At 46.6% G+C, this 26,276-nt stretch overlaps 1 protein-coding gene across 4 annotated transcripts in view; it reads left to right on the top strand.

Annotated features, from left to right (window-relative positions):
- The window catches only part of dip2ca (disco-interacting protein 2 homolog Ca), a 156,208-nt gene that overhangs the window by 116,847 nt on the left and 13,085 nt on the right, over nucleotides 1–26,276 (top strand). For 2 of the 4 annotated variants that reach the window (XM_070973424.1, XM_070973422.1), the window contains exons 8-26: nucleotides 386–583; nucleotides 5,812–5,903; nucleotides 8,100–8,210; nucleotides 9,753–9,876; nucleotides 11,799–11,908; nucleotides 13,079–13,181; nucleotides 13,313–13,377; nucleotides 13,511–13,604; nucleotides 13,961–14,080; nucleotides 14,320–14,434; nucleotides 15,644–15,783; nucleotides 15,911–16,047; nucleotides 16,128–16,336; nucleotides 17,244–17,358; nucleotides 18,721–18,922; nucleotides 19,037–19,137; nucleotides 24,771–24,851; nucleotides 25,077–25,200; nucleotides 26,094–26,215. In XM_070973424.1, coding sequence (XP_070829525.1) covers nucleotides 386–583; nucleotides 5,812–5,903; nucleotides 8,100–8,210; nucleotides 9,753–9,876; nucleotides 11,799–11,908; nucleotides 13,079–13,181; nucleotides 13,313–13,377; nucleotides 13,511–13,604; nucleotides 13,961–14,080; nucleotides 14,320–14,434; nucleotides 15,644–15,783; nucleotides 15,911–16,047; nucleotides 16,128–16,336; nucleotides 17,244–17,358; nucleotides 18,721–18,922; nucleotides 19,037–19,137; nucleotides 24,771–24,851; nucleotides 25,077–25,200; nucleotides 26,094–26,215 — 2,363 coding nt within the window. Of the gene's footprint in view, nucleotides 1–385; nucleotides 584–5,811; nucleotides 5,904–8,099; nucleotides 8,211–9,752; nucleotides 9,877–11,798; nucleotides 11,909–13,078; nucleotides 13,182–13,312; nucleotides 13,378–13,510; nucleotides 13,605–13,960; nucleotides 14,081–14,319; nucleotides 14,435–15,643; nucleotides 15,784–15,910; nucleotides 16,048–16,127; nucleotides 16,337–17,243; nucleotides 17,359–18,720; nucleotides 18,923–19,036; nucleotides 19,147–24,770; nucleotides 24,852–25,076; nucleotides 25,201–26,093; nucleotides 26,216–26,276 lie in introns of all 4 variants that reach the window. The other 2 variants (XM_070973423.1, XM_070973421.1) reach the window with 1 other exon arrangement.

Below are 26,276 nucleotides of genomic sequence, written 5' to 3'. Positions count from 1 at the left end.
TTAATGAAAAGATAATCCCTCCCTGTCAGCGTCCTGTGATACAGCAGTAATAAAAATATGGAGGAGCTGCTGCATTAGTCGTTAAATCACATACAATTAAACACATAATGAGGTCAAAATGAGTACACCATATTAAAGTTGCTGTCACTTGATTAAGGAGTCATTGTGCTGATGATGCTGTGTGTCTGTGCAGCTGAAGGCGTCGTTTCTTGTTAAAGTCACGCCTGATCATTAAACACTGTGAAACCTCAGAGACTCTGGTCTGTTCACGTGCACAGCAGGATCGTGGTTTTGATCAGGTTTTGGACTGTGCCTGTTTTCTACGGGTGTGTTTGCTGCAGCACAAAGAGACACGTTGGCGTCCTCTTCTTTTATCCTCCTCCAGTCCAGCAGCCAGACCCCAACCAGCCCAAGGCCGAGGGGGCCCAGATGGTGGCCATGCGGGGCGAGCAGCTGGGCGTGGTGACCAACTGGCCCCCGTCCCTGGAGGCGGCCCTGCAGAGGTGGGGCACCATCTCTCCGAAGGCCCCCTGTCTCACCACCATGGACACTAACGGCAAGCCGCTCTACGTGCTCACCTATGGTAAGAAAGTCAGTAAAAGCCTCTGCGATGCTGCTGCGGTTTGTTTTCCAGCACAGAACACAGCAGAGGTTTACTCTGAATCACTTCCTGTCTTTTCAGGACATATGGTGGCTTTCACAAGCTGATTAACTGAAGCACCAAACAATGTTTAACACCTGCTGTGTGAGCATAATTCCACTAATGGCAGCCAGACAGAGAGCTAAGCATATTAGCAAAGTGTGAAAAAGACGCTTTCAAGAAAGCTGCTGCGCTTCACAGAGAGGGAAAGTTTTCATCCCAAAGGCCAGAAAATGTTTTTAAATGAGTTACTAAATGAGGAAAATGTCCATAGTGGCTCACAGGACACACACAGGTCGTAACTGTGTTATTGTGTTCAGTCTCTGGAATAAATTCAGATCTTCCAGACAATGTTCTGGCACAAACATCTGATGGCGACCAGCCTCCTCTCTTAGCTGAACTCAGGCGAATTTTTCAGCCACTACTGCAGAGTCAAACTACATGAATAGCTTTGCATGAGGAGGTTAGCGATGGAGCCACTGAGCAAAGCCTTCATATCTGCATCATCAGCCGCACCAGAGCTGCACTCCCTCAACAGTGTGATGACACATCAGGGCTGTGAGACCACAAGAACTGTTCGCAAAGGTGACCTGATCCAAAATGGCAACCTGCCTGAACCCAGCTTGCATACTGTACCTTAATTTTCCAAAAATTCATCAGGTGATCCAAGAATCACCCTTTTCACCTTTTTGCACCACAAAAAACAACAGTAAAGCTTCATTTTCCAGCACCTCCGAGTTTAAACTGACTCAGGTTCCAGGGTCAGATCCTAATTATCAGGAACCAGGTGGAACTTAAACATAAAGACACCATGTGAGTGTTAAAGAAAGGCTCAGAGTGAGTGAGAAAGTGTGAACACAGTGTGGTCAGTTATATAATTAAAGCGTGATGTTGTTTCGGTGCGTTCAGCAGGTGAAGTCTGACCCTGAACTGTAGATTCCCTCTCCAGAGTCCAACTGCTGCCTCAAAGCGCAGAATAATCCCACCTTTAGTCGTGAATTTATCAGAAAACATATGAAACACAGAGAAAAATAAGTCTTCAGCAGCCGGAGGTGAGAAGACAAACACGCAGCGTGGTGAAAAGCAATATGAAATGCTCCAAATCGTGTATCAACCGTGTCGCCTGCAGCGCCGCCATCATCCCCGCTCCCTGAACGCAGCGACTGAGTCACATCACGTCCTCACCCCCTGCTCGGCACCGCGGTTTAAGTCTATATTCAAATTGGAACAAACTCTTTTGTTCGGCGGCTGAAGGCTGCGCAGCCGAGTTATTCATCTCCCGCACGGCGGCGGCAGACAAAATGGCTTCGGGTCCGGAGGGTGCGGAGAGATTTAGCCACGGTGAAGAGAGCTGCTGGATTTAGAGCCGGACCTCCCCGCTGCACAGCGGAGAGAAAGGAGTGACTCCAGCAGCACCTGCACATGAACACAGCTCCTGTTTAGAGTTAAAACAAGCTCTCACATCTTTACTCCAAAAGAAGACGATGAATGAAGGGAGGACAAGAAGAATGAGGATGAAAAATAAAGGTGAAAAGGTAAAAAAGGACGAAAGAAAAATGAAAAGATGAAGGAAAAAGGAACCATTAGCTCGTCACTTATTAGCGTGCATATTAGTAGCGTATTAGCTCTTAATCAGTCATGTAAAGCACTTATTCTGCATGACCATACCAAAAGTTCAAGGACATGAATTATGATCTGAATAAACTAACCCTAAACCCCAGAATGAGACATTGATAAGTGATTTATAATGATTGATAAACAGCCAATATGCTCCTGACAATAATGCTAATAAGCTAATGGTTAATGGTGAAAATGTGCACCTTAATTTGAAGTGTGACTGAGATTTTTTATGATCTTATTTCAAGTTGAATGTACAATCTGAGTCTCCAAAGTAGAATATTTCACAGTACGATGTACAAGTACTGCCGAGGTCGTGCTGTTCACACACAAGTACACACAAACACTCCCGCACACACAATCATTAACAGAGGATTAACGTGAAAAGGCCATAACTTTATCCCATCAACTGTCTTCAAATAGGCGTACAGTTAGAGTGTGTGTGTGTGTGTGTGTGTGTGTGTGTGTGTGTGTGTGTGTGTGTGTGTGTGTGTGTGTGTGTGCGTGCGTGTGTGTGTGCGTGCGTGCGTGCGTGTGTGAACAAACTGATTTGTGAGGAATGAGCTCACAGCTGATGATGAGGCGATATGAGCGCTCACCAGACTGTGAAATGTCTTCAGCCAGCACTCAGGAGTCCTCCACCAGAGAGACAGCAACATGGTGAGAGTGTGTGTGTGCGTGTGTGTGTGCGTGTGTGTGTGGCTTGCAGTGCTGAATCTAAATCTCATCCTCTCGCTCTCTATCTTCCCTCATCTTTCAGTCCTGTGGTGCCTTCCCTTTGATGTTGGCCGACAAGGACAAACTTGTTTTGGTTCTTCCTGTCGAGTCGTCCTCCGCCCCCCCCGAGAACACAGAGAATTCATGATACCGAGTTCTCCCGCTGTCCTTAAACTCACCCCTCGCCGTGCTGTACTGCAGATACCCTGACATGATTGGCAGGAGAGGAACATATTTCTGTCTGTAGAGGAAGTTTCAAACGAGCGTCTGCTGATGGTATTTCTCACCGAGCCCATGAAGACGTTTGGACTTCTGTCCTGCGGGTCGAGGAACATAAACATTTCCCTCTCTGTGTGTTCTGATCTCCCTTTTTGATTGATCTTTGTGTGCACTGCTGCTTTTGTTTGGAGTTTTTTCTGTGAACTACAAATCCAACTTCCATTAGCTGACATGAGCTGTGATCAGAACTTCATCAGCGTCTTTCATGATAAGCAGTTTTTACATGTTTTACATCATCTAAGAGCCACTGGACTCTTAAACTACATCGTGCACCTAACGTCCGCAATGCATCTGACCAAGATGATCGCTGCCGTTCTGGTCAATGCGTGCAGTTCTGCTGTTTGGACAGGAGCTTGTCTTGATTGCACTGGAAGCACACCCATTCCTTCAGTTTCAGGGTGTCACTGTGAGATGGCGCTTTCTTCAAAAAACCCATAAAGACACATAAACTAATGAGCGGTGCCCACAGTCCACTGCACATCACGTTTCTTTGCTCACGTCGCGGTTTGGATGGTGGTTTTCCCGACTTAGGCTACATGTGTGCCACATGTCAAACTGTGTAAAGATATTTAACATTACAAACCCTGAAATCACCCTCACGTCACCTTCAGGATTTTGAAGTTCAGTGAATCATCTTAGGCACGCTTTCCTAAAATTCAGTGATTTTATGGTTATCAATATATTCCCAACTACCAGTGATTAGTTACTGAGTGTGGATCACATTGAGTTTTTTCAGTCTGATGATTGTTTTTTATACTTTAGGTACCTGTTTGCAGTGTTTTGTGTGACTAAATTAAAGTGGAAGAGGATGTTTTATTCAGTGGTGCAGATGATAAAATACGATAAAATATGATACAAAGTAACACAGCACAATAAGTTACGTTATAATTTGATACATTCAGTTTGATTCATAATGATACAGCAGTGTTATGAAACTGAAAAGGCGGTGATGATGGTGAAAATCAAATGCAGCTTCTTCGTGTCTTCGGCTCTGAGGCTGAAGGTTCAAACAGCCCAAAGCGTGTACATTCATCTGGACGGAGAACGGCGTCAGGTGAACTTCATCGCTCGGTGTGTCAGTGAACATGTGACCCGCTGAAGAAGCATTTCAGTGTTTCACTTCAGGACAAAGATGATGATTGTAGTGTCTCCTCCTCCTGTCCTCGGGTTCAGAGGACAAAAGGCTGCTGGATATGTTGAGTTATGTCATCCTAAAAAAAAAAAAAACTCTGATTGCATCTGGAGCTGCAGCTCTCTGATTTGGACTCGTCTGCAGTTGAGCAGCAGAGATCCTCTCTAACACGCCAGCAGGAATCCTGTCCTCTGATTGCTCAACGTGTTTTCCAGCCGGGGGATGGCTGCCTGTCACCTCCAGGGTGCCACCGTGACTGCCAGCCCGTCTCATCCTAAAACTGATTCGGGGTCGCTGCAGTCGTTCCTCCGTCTGCAGGGAAAATGCATGCAAAGAAGAGCTGTGTGTTCACAGTGATGTCCAGTATACTTTCAAATATAAATAAAGTGTTCATCTCATCAAAGTCTGTCAGCAGTTGCTAGGTAGATTACACTTTACTCTCCTTAAAGACACAAATGGTTTGTTTTTGCAGTCCTTAATGCTGACCTCATCAAATAAAATCTTTTTTAGTCACACTTTTTATAAGCTTTACTGTTACTGGGTCGCTTTTGTGAGCAGTTTACTTCATTTTCCCTCCTAGCAGTCTGTTTCCCTGCTGGCGTCCCAAAGCGCTCCTTTTCTTCAATTCATTAGCTCTGACAAACATCAGAAAAACCCCATTTAGTGTGAAAAACAATGAGGAATTCACGCTGGATTGCTCATGCATGATATCTGCATCTGCCAGTCTGAATTAGGAGAAAAAGCAAAGGATGGAAATTGATTCCTTTGTTGTGAGTTGCAGCATTAATCAGCAGAGCCAACGACGGCCGGCGGGTGAGATGGAACTGATCGGAAAGACCTGATGATGTTATTGAACTGAACATACGCAGGGTGGATTTTTAAAGCAGCGGTCACTACCACAAACACCTTCTGTGAAGTGACAGATGCTTCTTAAAGTTTTGAGTTCTTCCTTTTTAAGAGGAAGCTTCCTGAAATTAAGATGAAATAGATTCATCAGAAACGCTTTATCGCTGTAATTCTGCACTGATGTTGCCTGTTTGACTTCCTCTGGTGTGCTGTGGTTGTGTCTCTGTGTGTAAAGTTTCCCTGTGCGTGGATCTCATTATCTGCTGGATGTCGTGAAAGCTGTGTGATCATCTCCGTACCGGTCCACCCGCGAGGTGAAACAGTGTGTTTTAACACTGAGTGCCATGTCAGGGCAGTAATTTCTTGCACATGTGGACTCATGATGGCGTCCTTTGTTCTGCTGTACAATCATAAGATGAGTCAAAGAAATGTGATCTTTTAATAAGACACCAAACAGACCGTCGACACTTTGATGTCATAGCCTGGCCTCTGTCCTGGACTCTACAGAGATCTCTGTGGTTTCCTCCTTCTTCCTGCTTTGTGCTGTTTAATAATTCTTTTATGATTCTTTGTCCTTCAGGAAAACTGTGGTCCAGAAGTCTGAAGGTGGCCTACAACCTGCTGCACAAACTGGGAACCAAACAGGAGCCACTCGTCAGGCCTGGAGACCGGGTAAGTTAAAGACACCCAAACCAAAAAAGAAAGAAGAGTTTGTAATGTTCATGATGCAGTTTGTGTGGAAGAGGTCGTCTAATAGAGATGCAGCAGACCTGAAGCTCATCACACCTGCAGGTGAAAGACACGAGCTGAGGGTTGTCTCACGCTGTGGACGCTGAGATGAGTCCTCCGTATCGTCCTCAGATTATGGCGTTTTCATGGGGACAGACTTCTTTAATGGAAAGAAGGCATCTCGATTCTCCTTTCTGTCCCCTTCCTCGTGTCCACGAAGCAAACAAACCCAAACGATCTGCTCAGCGACAAGTTCACTGAGGTCGCCTCTCAGGATTTTTGCCGACTCAACACACAACGGAGTTTTGAAAATGGACGCCCGTTTCCTCGTCACGCTGTCTTCACCCAGCTCTCCACACGCCTCCTCGCATGCTCAGACAATCAGTGGAAACAGGTTCAGAAATGGTCCCACATGTGTCTGCTGCCATGTGACACCCCCGACCGTCCCCGCTCTCCTTCGCCTCGTCCCGTTTCATCTTTATTTTAAGCTCAATTTCCCGCTCGGCTGGAGGCCGAGTCGAGGCGGGCACGATGCCAGTGCGTGTATTTTTATGGACCTCAGCCGGAAGGGTGTGTGTTTTAATTACTGTACGACTCCCCTTTCTGCCCGCAGCATGAATTACAAACTCGCCTTTTTTACAGTTCAGCTTGTAACGAGCTGCACGCCGAGAAATTACAGCGTTGTTGTTTTATTTTGAAGGAGTCTTCCCTGAGCCAGTGCTCAGAAGGCTGAGGAGATTTAATCGCACTAAAGATGACACAGAATGTGTTGTTGTGTGAAAAAGCATCAGAGGTCGTGTGTGTGGGAGAACGAGCTCATAGTAAATGAACCTGGTGTATCGTCCACAGATGAAACCTGAACGGCTCCAGTGAGACAAGCACACGTCAACATTAGTCCTGTTAAAGCGTCATTACACCGCTCTCATTCACTCAGGTGCACTTAGCTTATAGCTTCAACCCATGCCGCCCGCTACACACACTCACACATCCAGCCCAGTACTGTATATGGAAGCTATTAAGCAGCACTTAACCCGAGGTTCACCGTTATCATCAGGACATGCAGCCAAACTGGATCCAACATGGCTGAGCGCGAGATAAAGGCTCTGCCGCCACGTCACACACATGTTGGATCTGTTTTTTGTGTTCATGTTCAGGCTGCAAGATGGCAGATAGAACAGCAAATATGCTTCAGATGAGCTTTCATGTGGTAGATATGATCTACACCACCGAGGAAAGACGTAGTGAAATGTACAGGATGAGCTGCAAGATCAGTAGAAATTAAGAATCTGTTACTGTTCGCAACAGAAATCATGATCATATCAACGGAAACAGAACGTTAGGAACTTTACAAAAACGTATCCAGGATGAAATAACAAAATAAATTCATCTCATCTCTTTCTGCTTGTGTGATGTGTTAGCAAGCGCGTTAGCTTTAGCTGATTCTGGAGTGTTATGGGGAATAAGAAACGCTGCATTCAGGCACCTGCTGCATTACTTCAGTTTTTGTGTTCTACACTGATGAGTATCCAGACCTTTGAGGACTCACCACACCGGGACCCCCAGTTCAAAACCAGTTCCCAGTGGAGTTCAGGCGTGCAGAAAGAGTGACAGAGATGAGCCTTTGCATCCACTTTTTCCTTGATTTGAGATATATTGACTCGTTTCACAGCGTATTGTTTTTTCTTTACGCACTTGCTGCTGTTATATAACAGCTTTGGCAGTTTGAGGTGCGCTCAGCGGGCCAGTAGGACTGAAGTGAAGTCAAAATGAGCTGAAACAGAGAGGAGAGGAAGAGATGCTGCAGGGGGACGTTAAACAGCGTGATGCTTGATAGGTCGCCCGACTGAGAGCAGAAAGCAAAAACATAAGAGAAGTCGACAAAGGAAGTTACGAGGGAAAGGATTTAAAGAGAGCAGGCGAGAGACGCTGAGCAGATGCCTCCTGAGAGATTCGCTGAACGTCTGGCTCTCCGGCGACAGTCCATATCAGTGACCATCTTTCAGCATCACACGCAGCACGCTTCCTTTAAATCATTTGTTTGATTCTTGGCTGCTTTGCCTTTTCATCCTGTCGCTTCAGTGTATGCGCAGGTCAGTGAGTGCAGAAACATAATGAACTGGTCTCTCCTTCTGCCCACAGGTGGCGCTGGTCTTCCCGAACAACGACCCTGCTGCCTTCATGACGGCTTTTTATGGCTGCCTGCTGGCCGAAGTCGTCCCCGTGCCAATAGAAGTACCACTGACCAGGAAGGTAAGCGGCCACGATGCAGAACGTCATACGAATACTGACGAGTCTAATGAGCCTGTTTACCTGCGCAACGTTCCAAACAGGTGTTTTTGGAGCGTTCCTCAACTTTCCCACATCCATCCTGTACCAACAGAAAAACAAAGGGAAGTCTAACTCTAACTTTCTGTTTATTTGCAGTTAATTTGCGCAGAAAGTAAAATTCGACCACAGTATTTATGAACAGTCGGAGGAAAAGTTTATACTGAAGAAAGAGAAAGCGACAGAGAATTCCAGCTGTTTGACAAACAGTCAGACGTCTGCTGCCGTTTCTTCTTTTTCTTCACGTCAAACAGCATTAGCGAGCTGAAAAGGGGACATTCAGCAGAGACGTTCGCACCGGTCCGAGGAGCAAAGTGTGTTTAAAACATGAGTCATGAGAAGCTTTGAGTCACAGGGAGGCGCCGTCAGAGCCAAACGTCTGAAGAAACATCTCCGCTGCTGCTGCTGCTGTTGGAGCTTTGTTTGAGTCATAGTTTGGATTGGCCGCCGCCGAGCGCTGTGACGTCCTCTGGGAGGACTCAGGAGGGCTGGAGACTCATGTTTTCATGCATCATGTTTTCATATGAGAAGCAGCAGAACGGCTTATCACCACTCTGACAGAACAGGGAATCACTGTGCTCTCTGCACCAGTGTCATATCATCTACATAACCCTGCACACAAGCATGAGTGTAAGCGAGAGCGTGTTTAGTTTTTAAGGCCGATGTGAAAAGATGCCTCTCCAATCAAGAAGAAGGTGTATGAGAAGAGAAGGTCCTTCCACCTCCACATGCTTCATTTATTTGAGCAGCAGTCAGGAGACGAGCGTTCAGAGATTGCGGGTACGAGAGGAGTGACGAGAGGTGATAAACAGGATGGTGCAAGACTGTGTAACCCTGGAGGTGGGAAGCAGAATATTGAAGTCAGAGTGTAATGAAATAAGAGCGGGGGTAATATGATCACATTTTTCTAGCTTTGGTAATATTGTAGCAGCGGGGACAGACGCAGGTTTCAGCAGCAGCTGTGGAAAGAACGGGACGAGTCTTGGCATTGTTTCCTAAGTCTTTGTAATGTGTTTTTAAAGGAGAGATGAGGTTTCTGTGCTTGAATTGAGATCACAGAATTTATTTCCAGTCTGCTTTGGACCAAGACTGAGCATTTCAGTCTCCTCAGCTTGTAAAAGAAGGACAGGATGTCCACAATATTGAAAATGTCAGGGTAAATCGTAGATTTCACGATGCAGCCCTGTGTTATAGACTGACGTGGAGCTGCAGACGAGGAGAACTGAACGCCATCCTGGTGCTCATCCATACGACAGCATGAGCTTATTTCAGTAACACAGGGAAGAAAGGTCATGCTTCCACTGTTCATCATGTCTGGGTCACCTTCATATCTGCACCTTAAAAGAAATCAAAATGTTCAAAACACAGTGCACAGCAGAGGAGCTGAGCAGGACCAAGAAGCAGGTATCGATTGATCAGGATCCGATCCAGATGATTAATCACTTCTGATCTGTGTGTCTCCTCCAGGACGCCGGCAGTCAGCAGATCGGGTTTCTGTTGGGGAGCTGTGGAGTGACGGTGGCTCTGACCAGCGACGCCTGCCATAAAGGGTTACCCAAGAGTCCCACTGGAGAGATCCCACAGTTCAAAGGTCTCACACACACATACGCACACACACACACACACACACACACACCTGTACATTCACCAGCGTGGAGTGTATTTGTGTCAAACTGAGCTGAAACAGCGACACCTCCAAACCTTGCAGCTGTCACAGCTTCAGTACTTTAAAACCTCAAAATCCAAAACATCCAAGAGCTCAAATGTAGAAAACAGTGGAAACAACACGCCAAGATGTCTGCTTGCGCATGAAATATTCCTCCCCACTGAGCTCAGGTCAGCATGATAAAGACGGCCAACTGATAAGAAGATATGCCAGAAACCAGACAACAGATGTACGATTGGCTTTGCAGAAACAGTGCAGCCTGAAGAAGAACTGCCAAATCATGAAGCACTGCAGCATCGAACACGTGTCAAAGATAATGCCACAGATTACACTATATACTGTATATATATGTATATAAAATGTGGGGAAAACAGGGAAAAACTCAAAAGAGTGCATTAGAGCAACATTACAAACCGTGCCTCTCCTGTTTCAGCACAGCTTTCAGCACAGTGGGATGAATGAACAGACCGATGGCAGCAGACAGCCAGGCTGAGCAATGGATGACAGGATGATAGAGAGACACACAGAGGGAGAGAGAGAGAGAGAGTCGGTGAAGCAGGATCGATGGGAAGCAGCTGACAAGAAGGAGGAGAGAAAGAGCGGATGGAAGGAGGCGCGTAGAGAGACATCAGCAGCGAACAGAGAGAGAGAGAATCTCCCAGTGATTAATAACCTCTGTTTGCTTTTCCGTAATGGATGTATAAATAGCAACATGATGCCGCCAGATTTACTGCTCCTCAGTCAGCATGGACTTAGGAGCGTGTGTGTGCGCGTGTGTGTCATTAAGCTGGAGTGCTCCTCTTATCGATCAGCAGGCTTTAACTCGTCTCTTTCACGTGGCTGATTGTTTCTCCGGCCTCGCTGCAGGAGCGGCGGCATTAATTCAGACATTAACCGCCAACACGCGCTCTGGATCGTACCTTCGCTCGTCATCGGCCGCGCACGCGCTCAGCACGTCCTGCTAACAGTGATAATCTCTCTTTGTGACAGCAGAAGGAGGCACCTTCCATTCAGCAGGTGTCAGAAATGTTGGAAAAAACGTTTGTTCGACATGAACATGTTCATGTTTTTGTGACTTTCTTTTATCAAAACATCCGCTTTTTCTGTACGTGTCACATCAGCTCAATCAATTTTACCCAGAGAAAACATCAGGGAGGCTCTTCAGGCTGCGCTAACAGACAGTAAACAGTCAATAAGACGCCCGGTTACATCACTAATTATTGTGTCTTTTATAGGAGCTCTGTTGACAGCTAGTGTATTATTTTCAGAGTAATGCATCACTCCCACGAGAGCCGTCTTCGATTGAGCTTCCTGGAGATCCTGAGCCGTGCAGGTGCTGAAGGAAGTGCATGAATTGATGAAGTGATGCAAGTCCGTCTTGTTCAGTGTTGTCCCTGTATCATATGTCTCCTAATTTTCCGTTCAGTGGCCTCCTGGAAATCTGCAAAAAGTCGGACTCGTGTAACTTGAGCCAACTTTTCTACTCAGGTTGGACCAAATAAAGCCTAAATCTGGATCCAAACCCAGTCCTAGCTTCAGTCAGAGGCCCCAGTTCTGGTGCCGGTCCAGCCAAAAAGAGGTTTAACAGGTGAACAAGTGAAGCTGGTCTAGGAGCAGGTGGTTCAAACCTTTTCCAGGCTATTACGTTGCTACGCTAAGCTAGCTCCCGCCTTCCGTCTCCTTTGTCTCCAGACTGTCTTGCCTTCGGTGTCCAAACGCCAAACAGAGCCGCCAGGTGTCCCGTCCACCGCTTCTACGGGACATTAACCCAAGTCAAAGGCTGAATGTTCCCACAGCACAGGGGTTAGAGACATTAGGATGTTTGTTTTGTGTCCCCGTGTGTCCAGGCTGGCCCAAGGTGCTGTGGTTCGTCACCGAGTCCAAACACCTCTCCAAACCTCCCCGAGACTGGTTCCCACATATCAAGGACGCCAACCAGGACACCGCCTACATCGAGGTAACACACACACGCAGAGGACACTGAAGCGTGTCCTCTCTGGGACACTGAAGCATTTCTACTCGTGTACTTCCAGTCATTACTTTCTTGTGAATGGAAATCAATGGCACCACACGTCTTTTGGAGAACCGCAGGTGGATGTTTCACATCTCGTCTAGTTATTTGAATGAACCCGACGTCCCTCCGAGCTGCCGGGCAGCGATTACGAGGTGAAACGTCTGCTTGATTGGAAAAGGCTGAAAGGAAAATGATGAAAGTGGAGGTGTGATTGAAAAACGATCGACCTTTTGTTTTTAGCCGAGGCCGGACGGCGTCCAGGCCCAGCCGAGACGGATGACATCACTGTGGCTCAAAGAAATTCAGCATTTTTTGTCTTTCAGTCAGGCTAATTTTTTTGTAAGATAATGTCTCAACCGAGACCTTTCAGGGATCTTGTTTTTGGAGGATTCTCATCGATTACTGTCGAGTCCGCAGCGCTCAGACATCAGTTTGGTCTCTAAAACACAGGAAAAAGCAACAGTCAATGTTTTCACAGCTCATTCTCAAAAATGTATTAAGCGCACGGATGATTGACAGCTGAGACACATGGTCACAGTCAGTGTTTTGACCCTGATGGCGCCCGTGTGGCTTTACAGGCTGCACTGAGACGTGAAATGAGGCTGTTAGAAAGAGAGTCAGAGGCAGCTGTTCCTCCATTTTGTCCATTAGCCGCTGTCCACTTTCACATTGTGGACGTTTTGCGAACTCTAAATAATAAACTTTATCTGTATAGCAAGTGAGTGCTTCACATAGGAAAGACAGAATGGACGTAAATGCATGAAACCACACAATGAAATATTCAAATCGAGGTAAAAATAGAGAAGAATAAGGACAAAAATCTGAAGAAGTCTATTAGGACAAAGCTCTAAAAGAAGTCTTTGTCCTGTGTCTCTGCAGAATCTTTTCCTCCTCGTCCTTTCTGTCCACTGTTGCTGGAAACCTCCAGCAGTCCAGCAGCTGATGACTCAAGTTTTATCATTTTTAAAAAGTCAAATTTAGTTTTTTTATCGTTAGCGTGCACAATACAAATGGCTGAAATTACACAAAAAGTTCAATTGGCTTTTAAACATTGTATTTGCATTCAAAAAGACTCTTTGAATTAACTTTATTAAACGTCCTCTGTCTGTCCAGTATAAGACCTGCAAGGACGGCAGCGTCCTCGGTGTGACGGTGATGAGGATAGCCATGCTCACACACTGCCAGGCCCTCACACAGTCCTGCTCGTACACAGAAGGTAACACACACACCTTCACCTTCACCTTCACCTTCACCTTCACCTTCACCTTCACCTGCACCTTCACCTGCGATGGGAGTGCAGGATGCTGCTCTTATTGAACCGTTTTTCTCCGTCTGTCTCTCCTCCAGCTGAGACCATAGTGAATGTTTTAGACTTCAAGAAGGATGTAGGACTGTGGCACGCCGTCCTGACCGTAAGACCCCTCAATCAGTCCACACGATGAATGGAAAGACCTTTTTAAATAAGTGGTGCATGTTCGTACTTTCAAAGAACAAGCTGCCTTGAACGCCCCTCACTCTCTGCTATGTCCTGCCTCCGTCTCTCAGAGTGTCATGAATATGATGCACGTCATCAGTATCCCCTACGCCCTCATGAAGGTCAACCCTCTGTCCTGGATCCAAAAGGTCTGCCAGTACAAAGGTAAGAAAATCAACCCAAGATGAGCAGAAATACGTGTGTGCTGGGAAGACTTTCAGTTTTCTGTAGTTTTGATTCACGTTGTGGTTGCAGACTTTGAGGGAAATCTGCAGGATTACAGCGATGTTGTTAATAAGATAAGATAAGATAAGATAAGATAAGATAAGATAAGATAAGATAAGATAAGATAAGATAAGATAAGACTTAATTGATCCCACACTGGGGAAATTAACAGTTGCACAGAAGGGTGAAGATATACAGGATATGATATGTACATTATGTACACACAAATTCTGTCGTTGATATGGCTAATAAAGAGTGTTATTGCAAAAATTAAAAGTTGTGTGTTTTGTGTGTAGCTAAGGTGGCGTGTGTGAAGTCGCGGGACATGCACTGGGCTCTGGTGGCACACCGGGACCAGCGAGACATCAACCTGACCTCCCTGCGCATGCTGGTGGTGGCTGATGGTTCGAATCCTTGTAAGAAGAAGCTTAAGATCTGCTTTTTTATGTTGGATTTCTATTAAATAAGAGACTGTCTCATCTGTCATTGATGGCCAGTTTTTATAAAATCCAAACGTGAGGTGGCCCAAACAGCTTGTAAACATCTTGAGGCTTGAGTCCTCAGGGCAAACGAGGCAGCACGTTTGGCTAATGTCCAAAGATTCTTGGGAAATGGGACATTAAAAAAAACTGACTTCATTAACTGTGTCTCTCAGGGTCGATCTCGTCCTGCGACGCCTTCCTCAACGTCTTCCAGTCCAAAGGTCTGAAGCCGGAGGTCATATGTCCCTGCGCCAGCTCCCCCGAGGCTCTGACTGTCGCTTTAAGGAGGTACACACACACAGACACACACACACACACTCACACACATGTCGTTTTATCACAGGATACTCCGAGGTGCTGCAAAATTACAGTCAGCAAGATCTTCAGTGTGACTGTGGGACTCAAAATGTGCTTTTTTAGAATAAATCGGCATCGCAATAAAGCATCAAATCCTCCAATTTCAAGCAAAAATCATTGAATATGAAAATCCCTTTGTCATAAAAACACGTTTCACTTCGCCGCCCTCCTTCAGCTGCATCCTGTTCCTATTTTAAACCTCCCGACTTTACAGTTTAGAGGCTTTTAAAGCACTGAGTTCACAACTTTTCCACCTCTTTTATCCAACACGTAGAAACCGCATTACAGCCAAACCAGGACGGCTGTCACTCACATGTCGGCTGGAAGGTTTGCTCCCTGCTCTTAATTATGACAGTGTGTGTGTGTGTGTGTGTGTGTGTGTGTGTGTGTGTGTGTGTGTGTGTGTGTGTGTGTGTGTGTGTGTGTGTGTGTGCGCGCGCGCGCGCGCGCGTGTGTGTGTGTGTGTGTGTGTTTGTGTGTTTGTATGTTTTGCCACACACATGCTAATAAATAGCATTTTTCCTCAGCGGGTGTGGTTGTAATGAACTCACTTTATTTTCAGTAGAGCTGCTTCCAAACTCATTAAACTCACAAAACAGGATGCGCGCACACACACACACACACACACACACACACACACACACACACACACACACACACACACACAGTACGTGTGCTTGTGAGGACCCTCATTAAGACACAGCTGTCCCTGGATCCCTGAATCTAACTTTAACCTCAGTTTAATTAAATCTCCCTAAACAGTATTAACCCTCAAACAGACCTGTGACGTCCTCACTGTGACTGTAACTGTGAAGATGGAAAAATGTCTTCACTTTCTAAAAATGTCCTCAATGAGTTTAAATAAATGTCTCACTTTCAAGAATAGACTTTCTAAAATTGACTGCTTTTCAAATTGTCCTCACGTTACAGAAATATTGTGATTTTCCCAAAATGTCTTTCCAAATTCGTCTTCTAAACTAAACTAAATTGCTCACTTTACTTCAGCCAAAAACGTCCCCTTCCTTTCCAAAAATATTCTCGCTGTCCGAGAAACGTCCCCGCTCTCAGCATCGTAAATTTGTAGACGGCGCTGCATTAGCGTCCGTGCGACCTGATTGGCTGTGTCCGCCCCTCCTGCAGGCCTGTGGAGGAGGGCAGCACCCCCCCTGGTCGCGGCGTGCTGTCCATGCAGGGTCTGAGTCACGGCGTGATCCGGGTCGACTCCGAGGAGAAGCTGTCTGTCCTCACGCTGCAGGACGTCGGCTCTGTCATGCCCGGAGGTGAGACTGATGGTGCAGGCGCTAACGCTGCACCTGATCCTGATCTTGATCCTGATCCCAGAGTGTCCACACACAGATCCGATCGTTCCTAAAGTCACAGATCGTCCTCCGCTCTCTCTCTCTGTAGCTATGATGTGTGCGGTGAAGCCAGAAGGAGTCCCTCAGCTCTGTAAAGCCGACGAGATTGGAGAGATTTGTGTTTGTACCGTTGCCACGGGAACCTCCTACTACGGTCTGGCCGGCATGACCAAAAACACCTTCGAGGTGAGTGTGTGAAGGATCTATTTTGTCCCCTGTCCTGCATTCTGTCCTGCTTTAGTTACATCCTTTCCGTCTTCTCCCAGGTCTTCCCCACGTCCAACAACGGGGCTCCCATCAGCGAGTTTCCCTTCACCAGGACCGGCCTGCTGGGATTCATCGGACCCGCGGGTCTGATCTTCGTGGCGGGGAAGATGGACGGTCTGATGGTGGTCGGGGGGCGTCGGCACAACGCTGACGACATCGTGGCCACGGCGCTCGCTGTGGAGCCCATGAAGTTTGTCTACAGGGGCAGGTACGCGCCGGTCCTCCACATGCGGTTTGAAGTGTGGGCTGCATAATAACAACAATACGACATATATCTATTAAAATGCATCATATGACTAGAGATCCAGAAAAATATAGTGGAGTAAAAACTAGAATATTTCATTGTCAAACATACTGGAGTAAATTAAAAGTGCCCCAGAATAGAGTAAATGGAACTGAAAATGCCAAATGAGCTAATGGTGGCTAATAAGCTAGCTGACTTAGCTAGTTCGCTTGCCAGCGTCTCTGCTAAATCTTTTAATTACTTCAGTTATTTCTCCTGTCCAGGTGCATCGTGCAAGCTGTTCCTGAAGCCAAAAATGAAAAAGAAACTGAGCAGCCATGTGCTAACAGCAGGCATAGCAACCAAAGACGCAGTTAAAAGACTTTATTAATCCGATTAGCCACACACAAGAAACACACAGCACACATCTCTAATATGCTGAAACTACCTTTTTAAGCACATCCTGACTCGGTGCTGGCAGTTCACCCGTGGTGCTTTGGAAATGCTCAACTTTTCCTCTTACTTCCCTGCATCAGGACGCCTCGTCATGCATTGTCAGCAGCACATTATGTTTGTATAAACAGAAAGTTTTTCTCAGGATTGACTCTAAACTTTCTCATGTGATGATAGTTACAGACTGGCCACAGCTGAAACAGAGGGGCTGTATACATGAGTCAAATCCCCTCACCACAAAAAACAGCTAACAGACTGAACAATGGAGGAGGCTCGTTAAACAAGCTCCATTCTGTAGATGTTGGACAGAAAGCAGAGCAAAGAGGAGCCACTGGAATCTGTTCTGTGACTCTGACACCAAACATCCGGCCCGACATGTTCCCAGTTCACGATGTTATCCGGCTGAGACGCTCGTGGACGGCGTGTGTTTGTCTTTCAGGATAGCCGTGTTCTCCATCACTGTGCTGCACGACGAGAGGATCGTGGTCGTGGCGGAGCAGCGGCCCGACTCCACCGAGGAGGACAGCTTCCAGTGGATGAGCCGAGTCCTGCAGGTGCACGCCCACACACACGTACACGCCCGCACACACACGCAGATTAGACACGCACAAAGAGACGAGCGGCTAAGTGTTAGCAAATCCAGCCAAAGTATTATCTGTATCCAGAGAAGACCCTGAAATGCAGACTATAGTTTAGAATAATGAAAAAACTGCAGTTCCTCAAATGGCCACTTGAGGCTCCAAAAGTGAATCAGTCCCCATAGTCCCCCATATAAAATCCCCAACTTTACAGCAGAGATGAACACGTGCAAAAAGTGTTTTTGGTCTTCCTCGTTCATGATAAAAATGCGGGGGTGAATTTTTCTATTACCCACAACAATAAAGGCTTAAAGTTATGCATAATTTTGAGTGACAGCTAGCTGCTAGGCTAGGTTAGCTAGGCCACCTCAACTCCACCCATGCTCCACCTCTTTGCCCATTTTTGGATTAACAGTCACTGAGCTTCACAATGCTCTGCTCCGAAACCTTTATCAAGAAGAACATGTCCATGTTTGATGGACATGTTTGCGGTCTGTGAATCTGACTCACTAAAGCAATGGATGTGGATTAATCCGCCGCTGAAAATAGTCCACAACAAATGCTCTATTTCTTCCTGTTTGTCGATTAAAAACTCCAGTGAGCAAACATTTTATGAAGGCTGAAGATTTACGTCTCCAGCAGGAACCTGTGGGCCGGGAGCTGAGAGCCGCAGGGCGAAGACAGCGTTTAGAGACGCACTGAGACGCTGCTGGTCTCTGTCTTTCGTGGGAATTTGTTGGACAATATGAAAACTGTTGAATAACACCAGCCTGATCCTTTGACACAACCCAGCTGAGGAAGACTGTCGCACGGCAGACAGACGCATTTTAACAGGCCACCGCAAAAAGACACACACACACACACACACACACACACACACACACACACACACACAGAGTGTATGTTACTGTACATTCATGCTGCACACGAGCAGATAAAATCTCAGTCCCAGCTCCAGATCTCTCTAAGCCGGCGTGGAGACTGTGGTGAAACCATAAAAGCCGTCTGCATTTTTACAGCTGCTCTAAAACCAAATCTCTTTATTCCTTCACCATCGCAGATCCTGCCGGCCTGTTTTTCCCCTCAGCTCGGCCGGTTATGGACGCCGTCAGCGTTTTAGAGGCTGAGATGACGGGACGGCTGTTTAGTGTCAAAATACTGTAGATGATGGAAAAGTATAGTTTCAGAACAAAGCCAAAAAAGATTCCTTTTATGTTGTGGATGTCAGATGTTAGTCAGATAACAGGATGAGCCATTAACACTGCGATCGCAGCAGTCATTTAAGTCTTCAAACAGTAATTTCTCTTATTAATTTTGTGTTTTTCAAACGCTTTCCAGGCGATAGACGGTATCCACCAGGTGGGGGTGTACTGCCTGGCCCTGGTGCCCTCCAACACTCTGCCCAAGACTCCTCTGGGCGGCATCCACCTGTCAGAGACCAAGCAGCTGTTCCTGGAGGGGGCGCTGCACCCCTGCAACGTGCTCATGTGTCCGCACACCTGCGTCACCAACCTGCCCAAACCCCGGCAGAAACAGCCAGGTAGAGCGTGAGCGAACACGTGACGGCGCGGCGGAATACGGCTCGACTCCAGATAAATGTAAGATGAGGAGAAGCGTCTCACGTTTTCTTCCTCTTCCTCCTCCTCTTCCTCAGAGATCGGCCCTGCATCGGTGATGGTCGGGAATCTGGTGTCGGGGAAGAGGATCGCTCAGGCCAGCGGCAGAGATCTGGGTCAGATCGAAGACAATGACCAGGCAAGGAAGGTGTGTGTGAGAGGCGGGGCTGCTGGTTTTCATCATAACCGTCATCATCATCATCACACACTCACACTCACACACACACACACACACACACCATGGTGGCTAACTGTTTGGATAATTTCTTATCAGTTACTTTGCCTTCACTTTCTTTTTCACATATTTACTTATTCCAACATTCATCCTGTCACAGCATCATCGACTGACGCTGCAAAACTGTCTTTGTGTGCTTTGATTTGTCACCTTTTTCCCGGAAAATCGAGCTGAAGGGATGTTTAAAGTATAAACGTTCATAAAGGCTCCTTCCTGTTGGAAAGTCTGATGATGCCAATGAAAGGCAGAGAAAAAATGCATTTCGACGCTTTGGCAGGGTCGCTCGTGTCGTATTCTTTCCAGTAACAGTGAGTAAGAAAAACATGTCGGAGACCAAGAGTGAAAATAAGAAAGAGGTCGTAAGAGCCAGAAAAATCAGACATGTAGATAGAGAGAGAAAGAGGGAGCACGTGGACCAGAGAGAAAACAACAAAGAGGAGCTTTGCACAGAGCTGAGGAGCGAGCGAGCGGGGCAGGCAGAGCGTGTCACTGACAGGACTGATCTTCCTCCCGTCTCTCGAGCTGAAAATGTACAGCGTCAGGCAGCCGGCGGCGAGACTCGCTCTGTAGACTCTAATGAGAAGAGACGGGCCCCAAATAATAACAACCATCACCTCCACGGCGGCATGCTGGGAGGCTGCAGCCGCCTGTGTCTCCAGCCTCGGCAGCATGCTGCTCGTCTGCTCCTCTGTCTGCGTGTCGCTGATGAACTTTGTCTTCTGGTGTTTCCCAAAACTGAACTCCTCAAGCTTCCTTATGTTGAGCAGGTGACAGCAGACTAGATTTCTCACTCGGTACGTCTGTTTTACTTGCCTTTATTTGGGGAAATGCTCTCAGGCGTCATCATTTCCAGAGTTGGATGTGAAGGTCGACACCTCTCTCCCATCTGCCCTTTGAATATGAAGCTACAGCTAGCAGCCTGTTAGCTTAGCTTAGCACAAAGACTGGAACCAGCGAGCCTGGCTGTGTGCAAAAACAAGTTGACCTGATTTGAAGATATTATTCTGCATGTCCGTTGTCGTTCCAGCCAAACCCGGCTGAGGCTGTTTTACATGCTGTGTCACTGTCTTTTGTCCTCATGACAAACATCTGTCAGACGGCGCATACAGACCTCACGTGTTGACCTTAGAGGAAAGGAAGGGCCAAGAGCCGTGCCGGAAACCATTGCTGTCATTATGTAAAGGAAATTTAAAGGAAGGAACCTGAAGGACAATGTGATGAATCTGTCCTCCTGACTCAGCTACAGATGTTTGAATTCCTCGATCACTCAGGGGAAATGTCGCTGCTGGTTTTGAAGCTCCTGATGCTTAAGCTACGATGCTGCATGTTATCTTTGAGCGCTGTTGCAGCTGCTGACAGTTTCGTCCTGAGGCTTCGTGCTGTCACGTAAAAGTCCAAACAGGAGGATCGTGTTGGTGGTGATAAGCTCTGACGCGAGCGACATTGACTCCCCTTTGATGAAGTAACTATTGATTCGACTTTTCTCGGTGGCTCAGTGCTCCTGCAGAATGAGCTCGTGATTCGGGAATGATGGTGAATTCGGCTTGTCTGGCCTGTTTCTGGCCTCCGTGTCGGCTGAATGTCAATCAGGTTTGGAGGATATTCCTGCTCGCTCTTACTGTGCTTTTGGCTCGTGCTGCTGCCGCTCATCATCAGTGTGACTCAGCTCATTGATTCATTCCTTCATCTGTGTGTTCATGCATCCATCACTGCTTCTGTCCTCCATGTCCATGTGTCTGAAAACCAAGCCCTCTGTGTGAATGAGCTCCTCTTTCTCTTCTCTTGGTGCTGCTTTTTGCATTTGCTCCTGTGTTTATATTGAAGTGTTCTGTGTGTGTATCTGTGCAATCTAACATTAAGAAGAGACACACACAACGTTGTAGTAAGTGAGGATAAACCATGACATTATTAACCATCAAGAAATCATGTCTTTTGCATCATAGACGAGTGGGCTGTCTCTGCTTTGCCAGTGCCCTTCTAGTTAAAAAGTACAATAAGTAGTATAAAATGGAAATACTTGCTGAAATCCAATACTTGAGTAAATGTACTGAGCTGCATTTGCCTACTGACACACGCTAATGTTTTTGTTTTGCTAACAGAAGCTGGCAGTGATTTCAGTGATAATAGCTTACCTCCATTCGTCCACCTGAACTCTACCTACAACCTGATTGGACAAACACTCGCTGAACTGTCTTTGGTCTTTGCTCCCTGTTTGCTTCTCTGCTGTTTTGGAAACGTAAAAATTTCCCCGGGATGATCCTCTGTTGTAAAAAAAAAAATTGGACGGGAGAAGTCGGCCATGCAGCAGAAGATGTCTTTTTTCTCTGGAGTTTGGTCCAGTGTCATTTTTGGACTTTCAGGCTCAGCGTGGTTCAACAGATGCTGCCACAGTGGTTTAACTATTTCATGTATGTCGGTTTAAATGGTGTGAAGTTCTTCACCTGCCCAGGTGGTCGAAGGGTTTCACTGAAACGACCGTTACGTCTGAGAACGACATCAGATACAACCGAGCTGCAGCCTTCAGTGTCTCAACATGAGAAACACCAGCGCTCGCAAAGCGATAAAACTCTGCTGTGTGAGACCAGATTTCTATCTGTAGCCTGGAATTTAACAGGACCTGCACTCGCACAGCAGACAGAGGCCCTTTGTGCTGGCGTTCAGCATGCCAGTTGTCTCTCATAGAGATAACATGGCTTTTATCTGCAGGCAGGTTTATCTCAGGCTTCGGTCCAGCCCTGGAAGTTTAACCAGGGGTCACAGCTTCTCTCACAAACTACAAAAAACTGTTTTACTAAACCTAATTTCATCCTGTTGGTGGTTAAAACTATGAGTCAAACCTTTTTTGAGAAATGTTAAATGTGAAGACATCAGTGGTTTCAAACCAATTGTTTCCATATCAGCCCACATCATAAAGGCCGCAGACCACAGCCGGCGTCACGTGTTTAAATGCCTAAAAGGTCGAATGTTTGCGTTAATCTGAGAGCTGCTGTTTGGGTGGAGGTGGAGGCTGTGTGACGATGACGGCGACCTTTGCCTGATCCGAACTTACTGTGCGTAAAGCTCACCAAACCTTAACCGCAGCAGTGACAGATCTGCAAACAGTCGTTTTTTTAAAGAAAGTTCTGGCTCAGTGGGAAGTTTGATTGATTGTCTGTCGCATGTTCCTCAGTCAGGAGATCATTTGTGTCCCAGTGGCGAGAGGAAAGCTGCCGGTTCATGTGTTCGGCCGTGCTGCTTTGGTAGATGTTAATGTATGAGGCAGGAAACTGAGGGAAGCAGACTTTAATTTGCTCTTCTGAAAGTTTTATGAAAGCTCGGAGTTGAGCCGACACGCGGCTGAGTGATGCTTTCATGAGGGGAGGAAACCCGAGAGATTAGTGATGCATGAAGCTGGTGGCGAGCAGATGAGAGAGCGTTTCGTCAAACAAACCGTGAGCAAACGGGAAACTGGCCAGTGAGGAGCTGAGAGATGCTTTCAGCAGCAGAAGACTGGAGGTTAAACACACCACTGAGAGGCTTCTTGTACAATCAGTCCTGATGTCTTTGTGACAGTTTATATTAAACACACAGCAGTGATCACATGACGGCGGAGACAAAACATCGACCGTCTTCACTTCTGATGCGAGAAAAGTGAAAAAGTGAACAGTCATCACTGCTCTGTGGCTCGCTGCGTTCATAAATCCAGCTGTCATCTATTATCATTGCTTGTCTAAATAATAAACGTTCCTTTGAATTCTTACAAAGACAGAACGTCTCGCTTTAACCTCTTTAATTCAGTTCAGACAACCCACAAAGCACATCAGTGTGTATGAATACGTATGGCCGTAGAACGTGACTGCTGAGCCTCTGTTGATCTAAAGCCAGCCGTCAGTTTCACCTGCTGTTGGTTGGTGAAAGACAGAATCTGACTTAGTTGTTTTGACTCTCAGCTGGAGGAACAAAGGTTCACACTCGAGCTCCTCCGGCTGAATAATTCACCGCAGAACAGCCTCAGTCGCTGGAATTTGTAGTGCAAATCAAGCGCGCCCGGACTCCTGCCAGACATGACGAACGCAGCGTGGAGCAGAGCAGAGGTCCGTTTGCTTCGTGACAGCTGAATCCTCATCGCCACACTCAAATTGAACCAACAGGAATTACGCTGCCTGTGATTCACCGCTCGGCAGCAAATCTTGAGAAATTCATGAGGCCGGAAACAAACTCTCTTGATTTGTTCCCATCTCTAATTTCCATCTGTCTCCTCGTGTGTCTGCTGGTGGACACCTTACATCGCGCTCCTACTTCCATCCTCTTCCACCCAAAACGCTGCAAGTCACCGAGCGGCAAAGAGTGCATTTTATAGAGTTCACCATCGCAACAAAGCTGTTGAGGCTCAAAATGAGTGAATTTGCTGATTCTTCATACATGTTACTCATTAAAGACCTAAAAAAGTACTGGTTCCTCATGACTTTACTTTCATTATTCAGTTCGGCTCCATCTGTACCTTTAAAACCTTCAGAGCGCACACACACTCAGGACTTTTCACGCATTGAACACGTTTAGATGCAGCCAGGTGTAAGAGGTGTTCACTGACCGTTAGCAGCTAGCTTCACGTTAGCCACAGTGTCTGCAGGGTTTGCACAGCCTCCACCTTCAAACAAAGCCAAAGCCTGACTCCAGGATGTGTTCTGAGCGGTGGCTAACGTTAGCGAGACAGCTGATGAGATGATAAGACAACCTAAACTAAAGATAATGCACCCCAGCTGATAATGATAATAAGATTTAAACAGTTTGAGTGAAAGTAAAAAGCAGTTTAAGAATCTCTCTTTCACAGCTAGTATCACGGCTGGGTGTGGTTTGGCACCTGGAACCACGCCCACAGTGATGTCACAGAGTCCTGGGGTACACCTGTACATCACTGCTGCGCGATGAGCAGTTAAACCAGCAGAGGTCAGCAAAAACAAGATTTTCTGGCGGTGTGGTCGCTCTTTAAAAATGCTGGTTTGGAGGTGAGAGCTTGAAGGAAACCAGGAGAGGAAACCAACTTCCAGGGAAGTCGAATGTTAAGATCAAGGCTTATTTTCTGAGGGAGTAATTCAACGTGGAGAACAGGTGAAGAATGTGTTCTCTCAGGTGGATTAAGTGTTTATTAAAAAAGGGATCAAAGTCTGCGCATTAGTTGAACCTTCTGGGTTCAGAGCCTGCACCTCTTTATTATCCTGTTACCTTGCAGGTCAAACTGTCAGAAATCCTAAACTATCATCAGATGAAACAGAGCTAAATTATCCTAACATGTAAGGCGACACAGCAAGTTTCCAGCATGTTCCTTTAGTCCAAGAAGAAGATGAAAAAGTTTTAACCCACGTTCAGCGCGTGCATGGAAGGGTCTGAAAATGATCATTTTAGGTGAATAAGTGAGAAAGATTTCACAGTGTAACACGAGAAGACTGGACCCTTCTGTCAGCTGACCTGTTGCCTTCATTCACGTGTGTCTTCTTCTGGGAATGTGTGTGTTTGTGTGTCCCCGTCTCACTGTTCCTGTCATTTGTTTGTGTTTTCAGTTCCTCTTCCTGTCAGAGGTGCTGCAGTGGAGAGCCCAGACCACTCCAGACCACGTCCTGTACACACTGCTCAACTCCAGGGTGAGTTCAGTTGCAGTTTGTATGTGAGCCTGTGTGAACTGGCTCTGTGTGATGGGTGCGTTCGTTTGCATAATGGCAGAATGATCCGCTGGTGTGTTTACAGCTGTTCAGCACCGAGATGCTGCAACGGAAAATGTGACATGACACCTGCTGATAGACACTGCTGATTGAATGTGTCAATCATCCTTCTGTGTGTGTGTGTGTGTGCGTGTGTGTGACCTCCAGGGTACGATAGCCAGCTCTCTGACTTGTGTTCAGCTGCATAAGAGGGCAGAGAAGATCGCCGGCATGCTGGCTGAACGGGGCCACCTGCAGGACGGGGACCACGTCGCCCTGGTCTACCCTCCAGGTAAGCACTGATTTCTGATCAGCTGCAGCTCAACGTCCTGATGCATTCCGATGTTGATCCGTGTAAATTTCTGACAGTGAAGGAGCTACTTGCAAAATCTCAAATTGATGAGTTTCAAAATAAAAGCTGATTCTACAAAGGAAACATCGCTAGCTCTTTTTTTTTTTTTTTTTTTAAACGATGCAGTAAAACAGTTTTTCAAGTTGTTCTGAGGCCAGAATACATTCATGCACTAACAGGCCAAAAGTATGTGGACACATGGTTAACGCGAATCTTAAAGCTACAGCATACAGTGAAATTTTAGATTTTCAAGGAGAGTTATAGTGCCGCTTGATTTGAGATGAATTACGATGCCACAATCATAAGACTTGACTAAAACGCGGCAGAACTTTGTAATGATCCTTTAACCCGTAAACAATGACAAAGGAGGAAGGACACGATAAAGAGAATCAGAGCTGTTCAGTGCGGCGCTCGGATCGAAGGAGAATTAAAGGAAAGAATTGTAATTTCCCTCCGAGACGCGGAGCCTTGTGTCCATCGCAGCAGGACGGACGCAGCCATGCGGGACGAATTCCCTGATGCGAGGAGATTGTCTTAGAGCAGCGTTCAATTAACTGCCTCCAGTCTGCAGCTCAATACTTCACCTCCTTGTATGTGTTCCTTCCTGCCCTCTCCCTCCTTCATCCCCTTCTCCATTTTATTCCCTTCTCCACTCTTCCACATCCACCTCCTCCTCTTGCTCCCATCTCTCCTCATTATCGTCCCTTACATCCCTCCTTCCCTTATCTTTCCTCCTTCTTCCCTTTCTTGTGCATTTCCTTTTTCCTCCTCCCTTCACCCTTTCTTCACCTGTCTCCATCCACACCTCCTTCTTCTTCCTCACCCTCCTCCAGGTATCGACCTCATCGTGGCGTTTTACGGCTGCCTTTACGCCGGTTGCGTGCCGATCACGGTGCGACCGCCTCACCCGCAGAACATCGCCACCACGCTGCCCACCGTCAAGATGATCGTGGAGGTAAAAGCACTTTGATGCCTGAAAAAAGAGCTTGTTGTGTATGTATGTAGGATGCAGATTC

Source organism: Chaetodon trifascialis, chromosome 11 (genome assembly GCF_039877785.1).
Source record: "Chaetodon trifascialis isolate fChaTrf1 chromosome 11, fChaTrf1.hap1, whole genome shotgun sequence".
In the NCBI taxonomy this organism is placed as follows: Eukaryota; Metazoa; Chordata; class Actinopteri; order Chaetodontiformes; family Chaetodontidae; genus Chaetodon; species Chaetodon trifascialis.
Note: the sequence above shows the minus strand (reverse complement) of the source record. Positions and strands in the feature narration are given on the sequence as shown.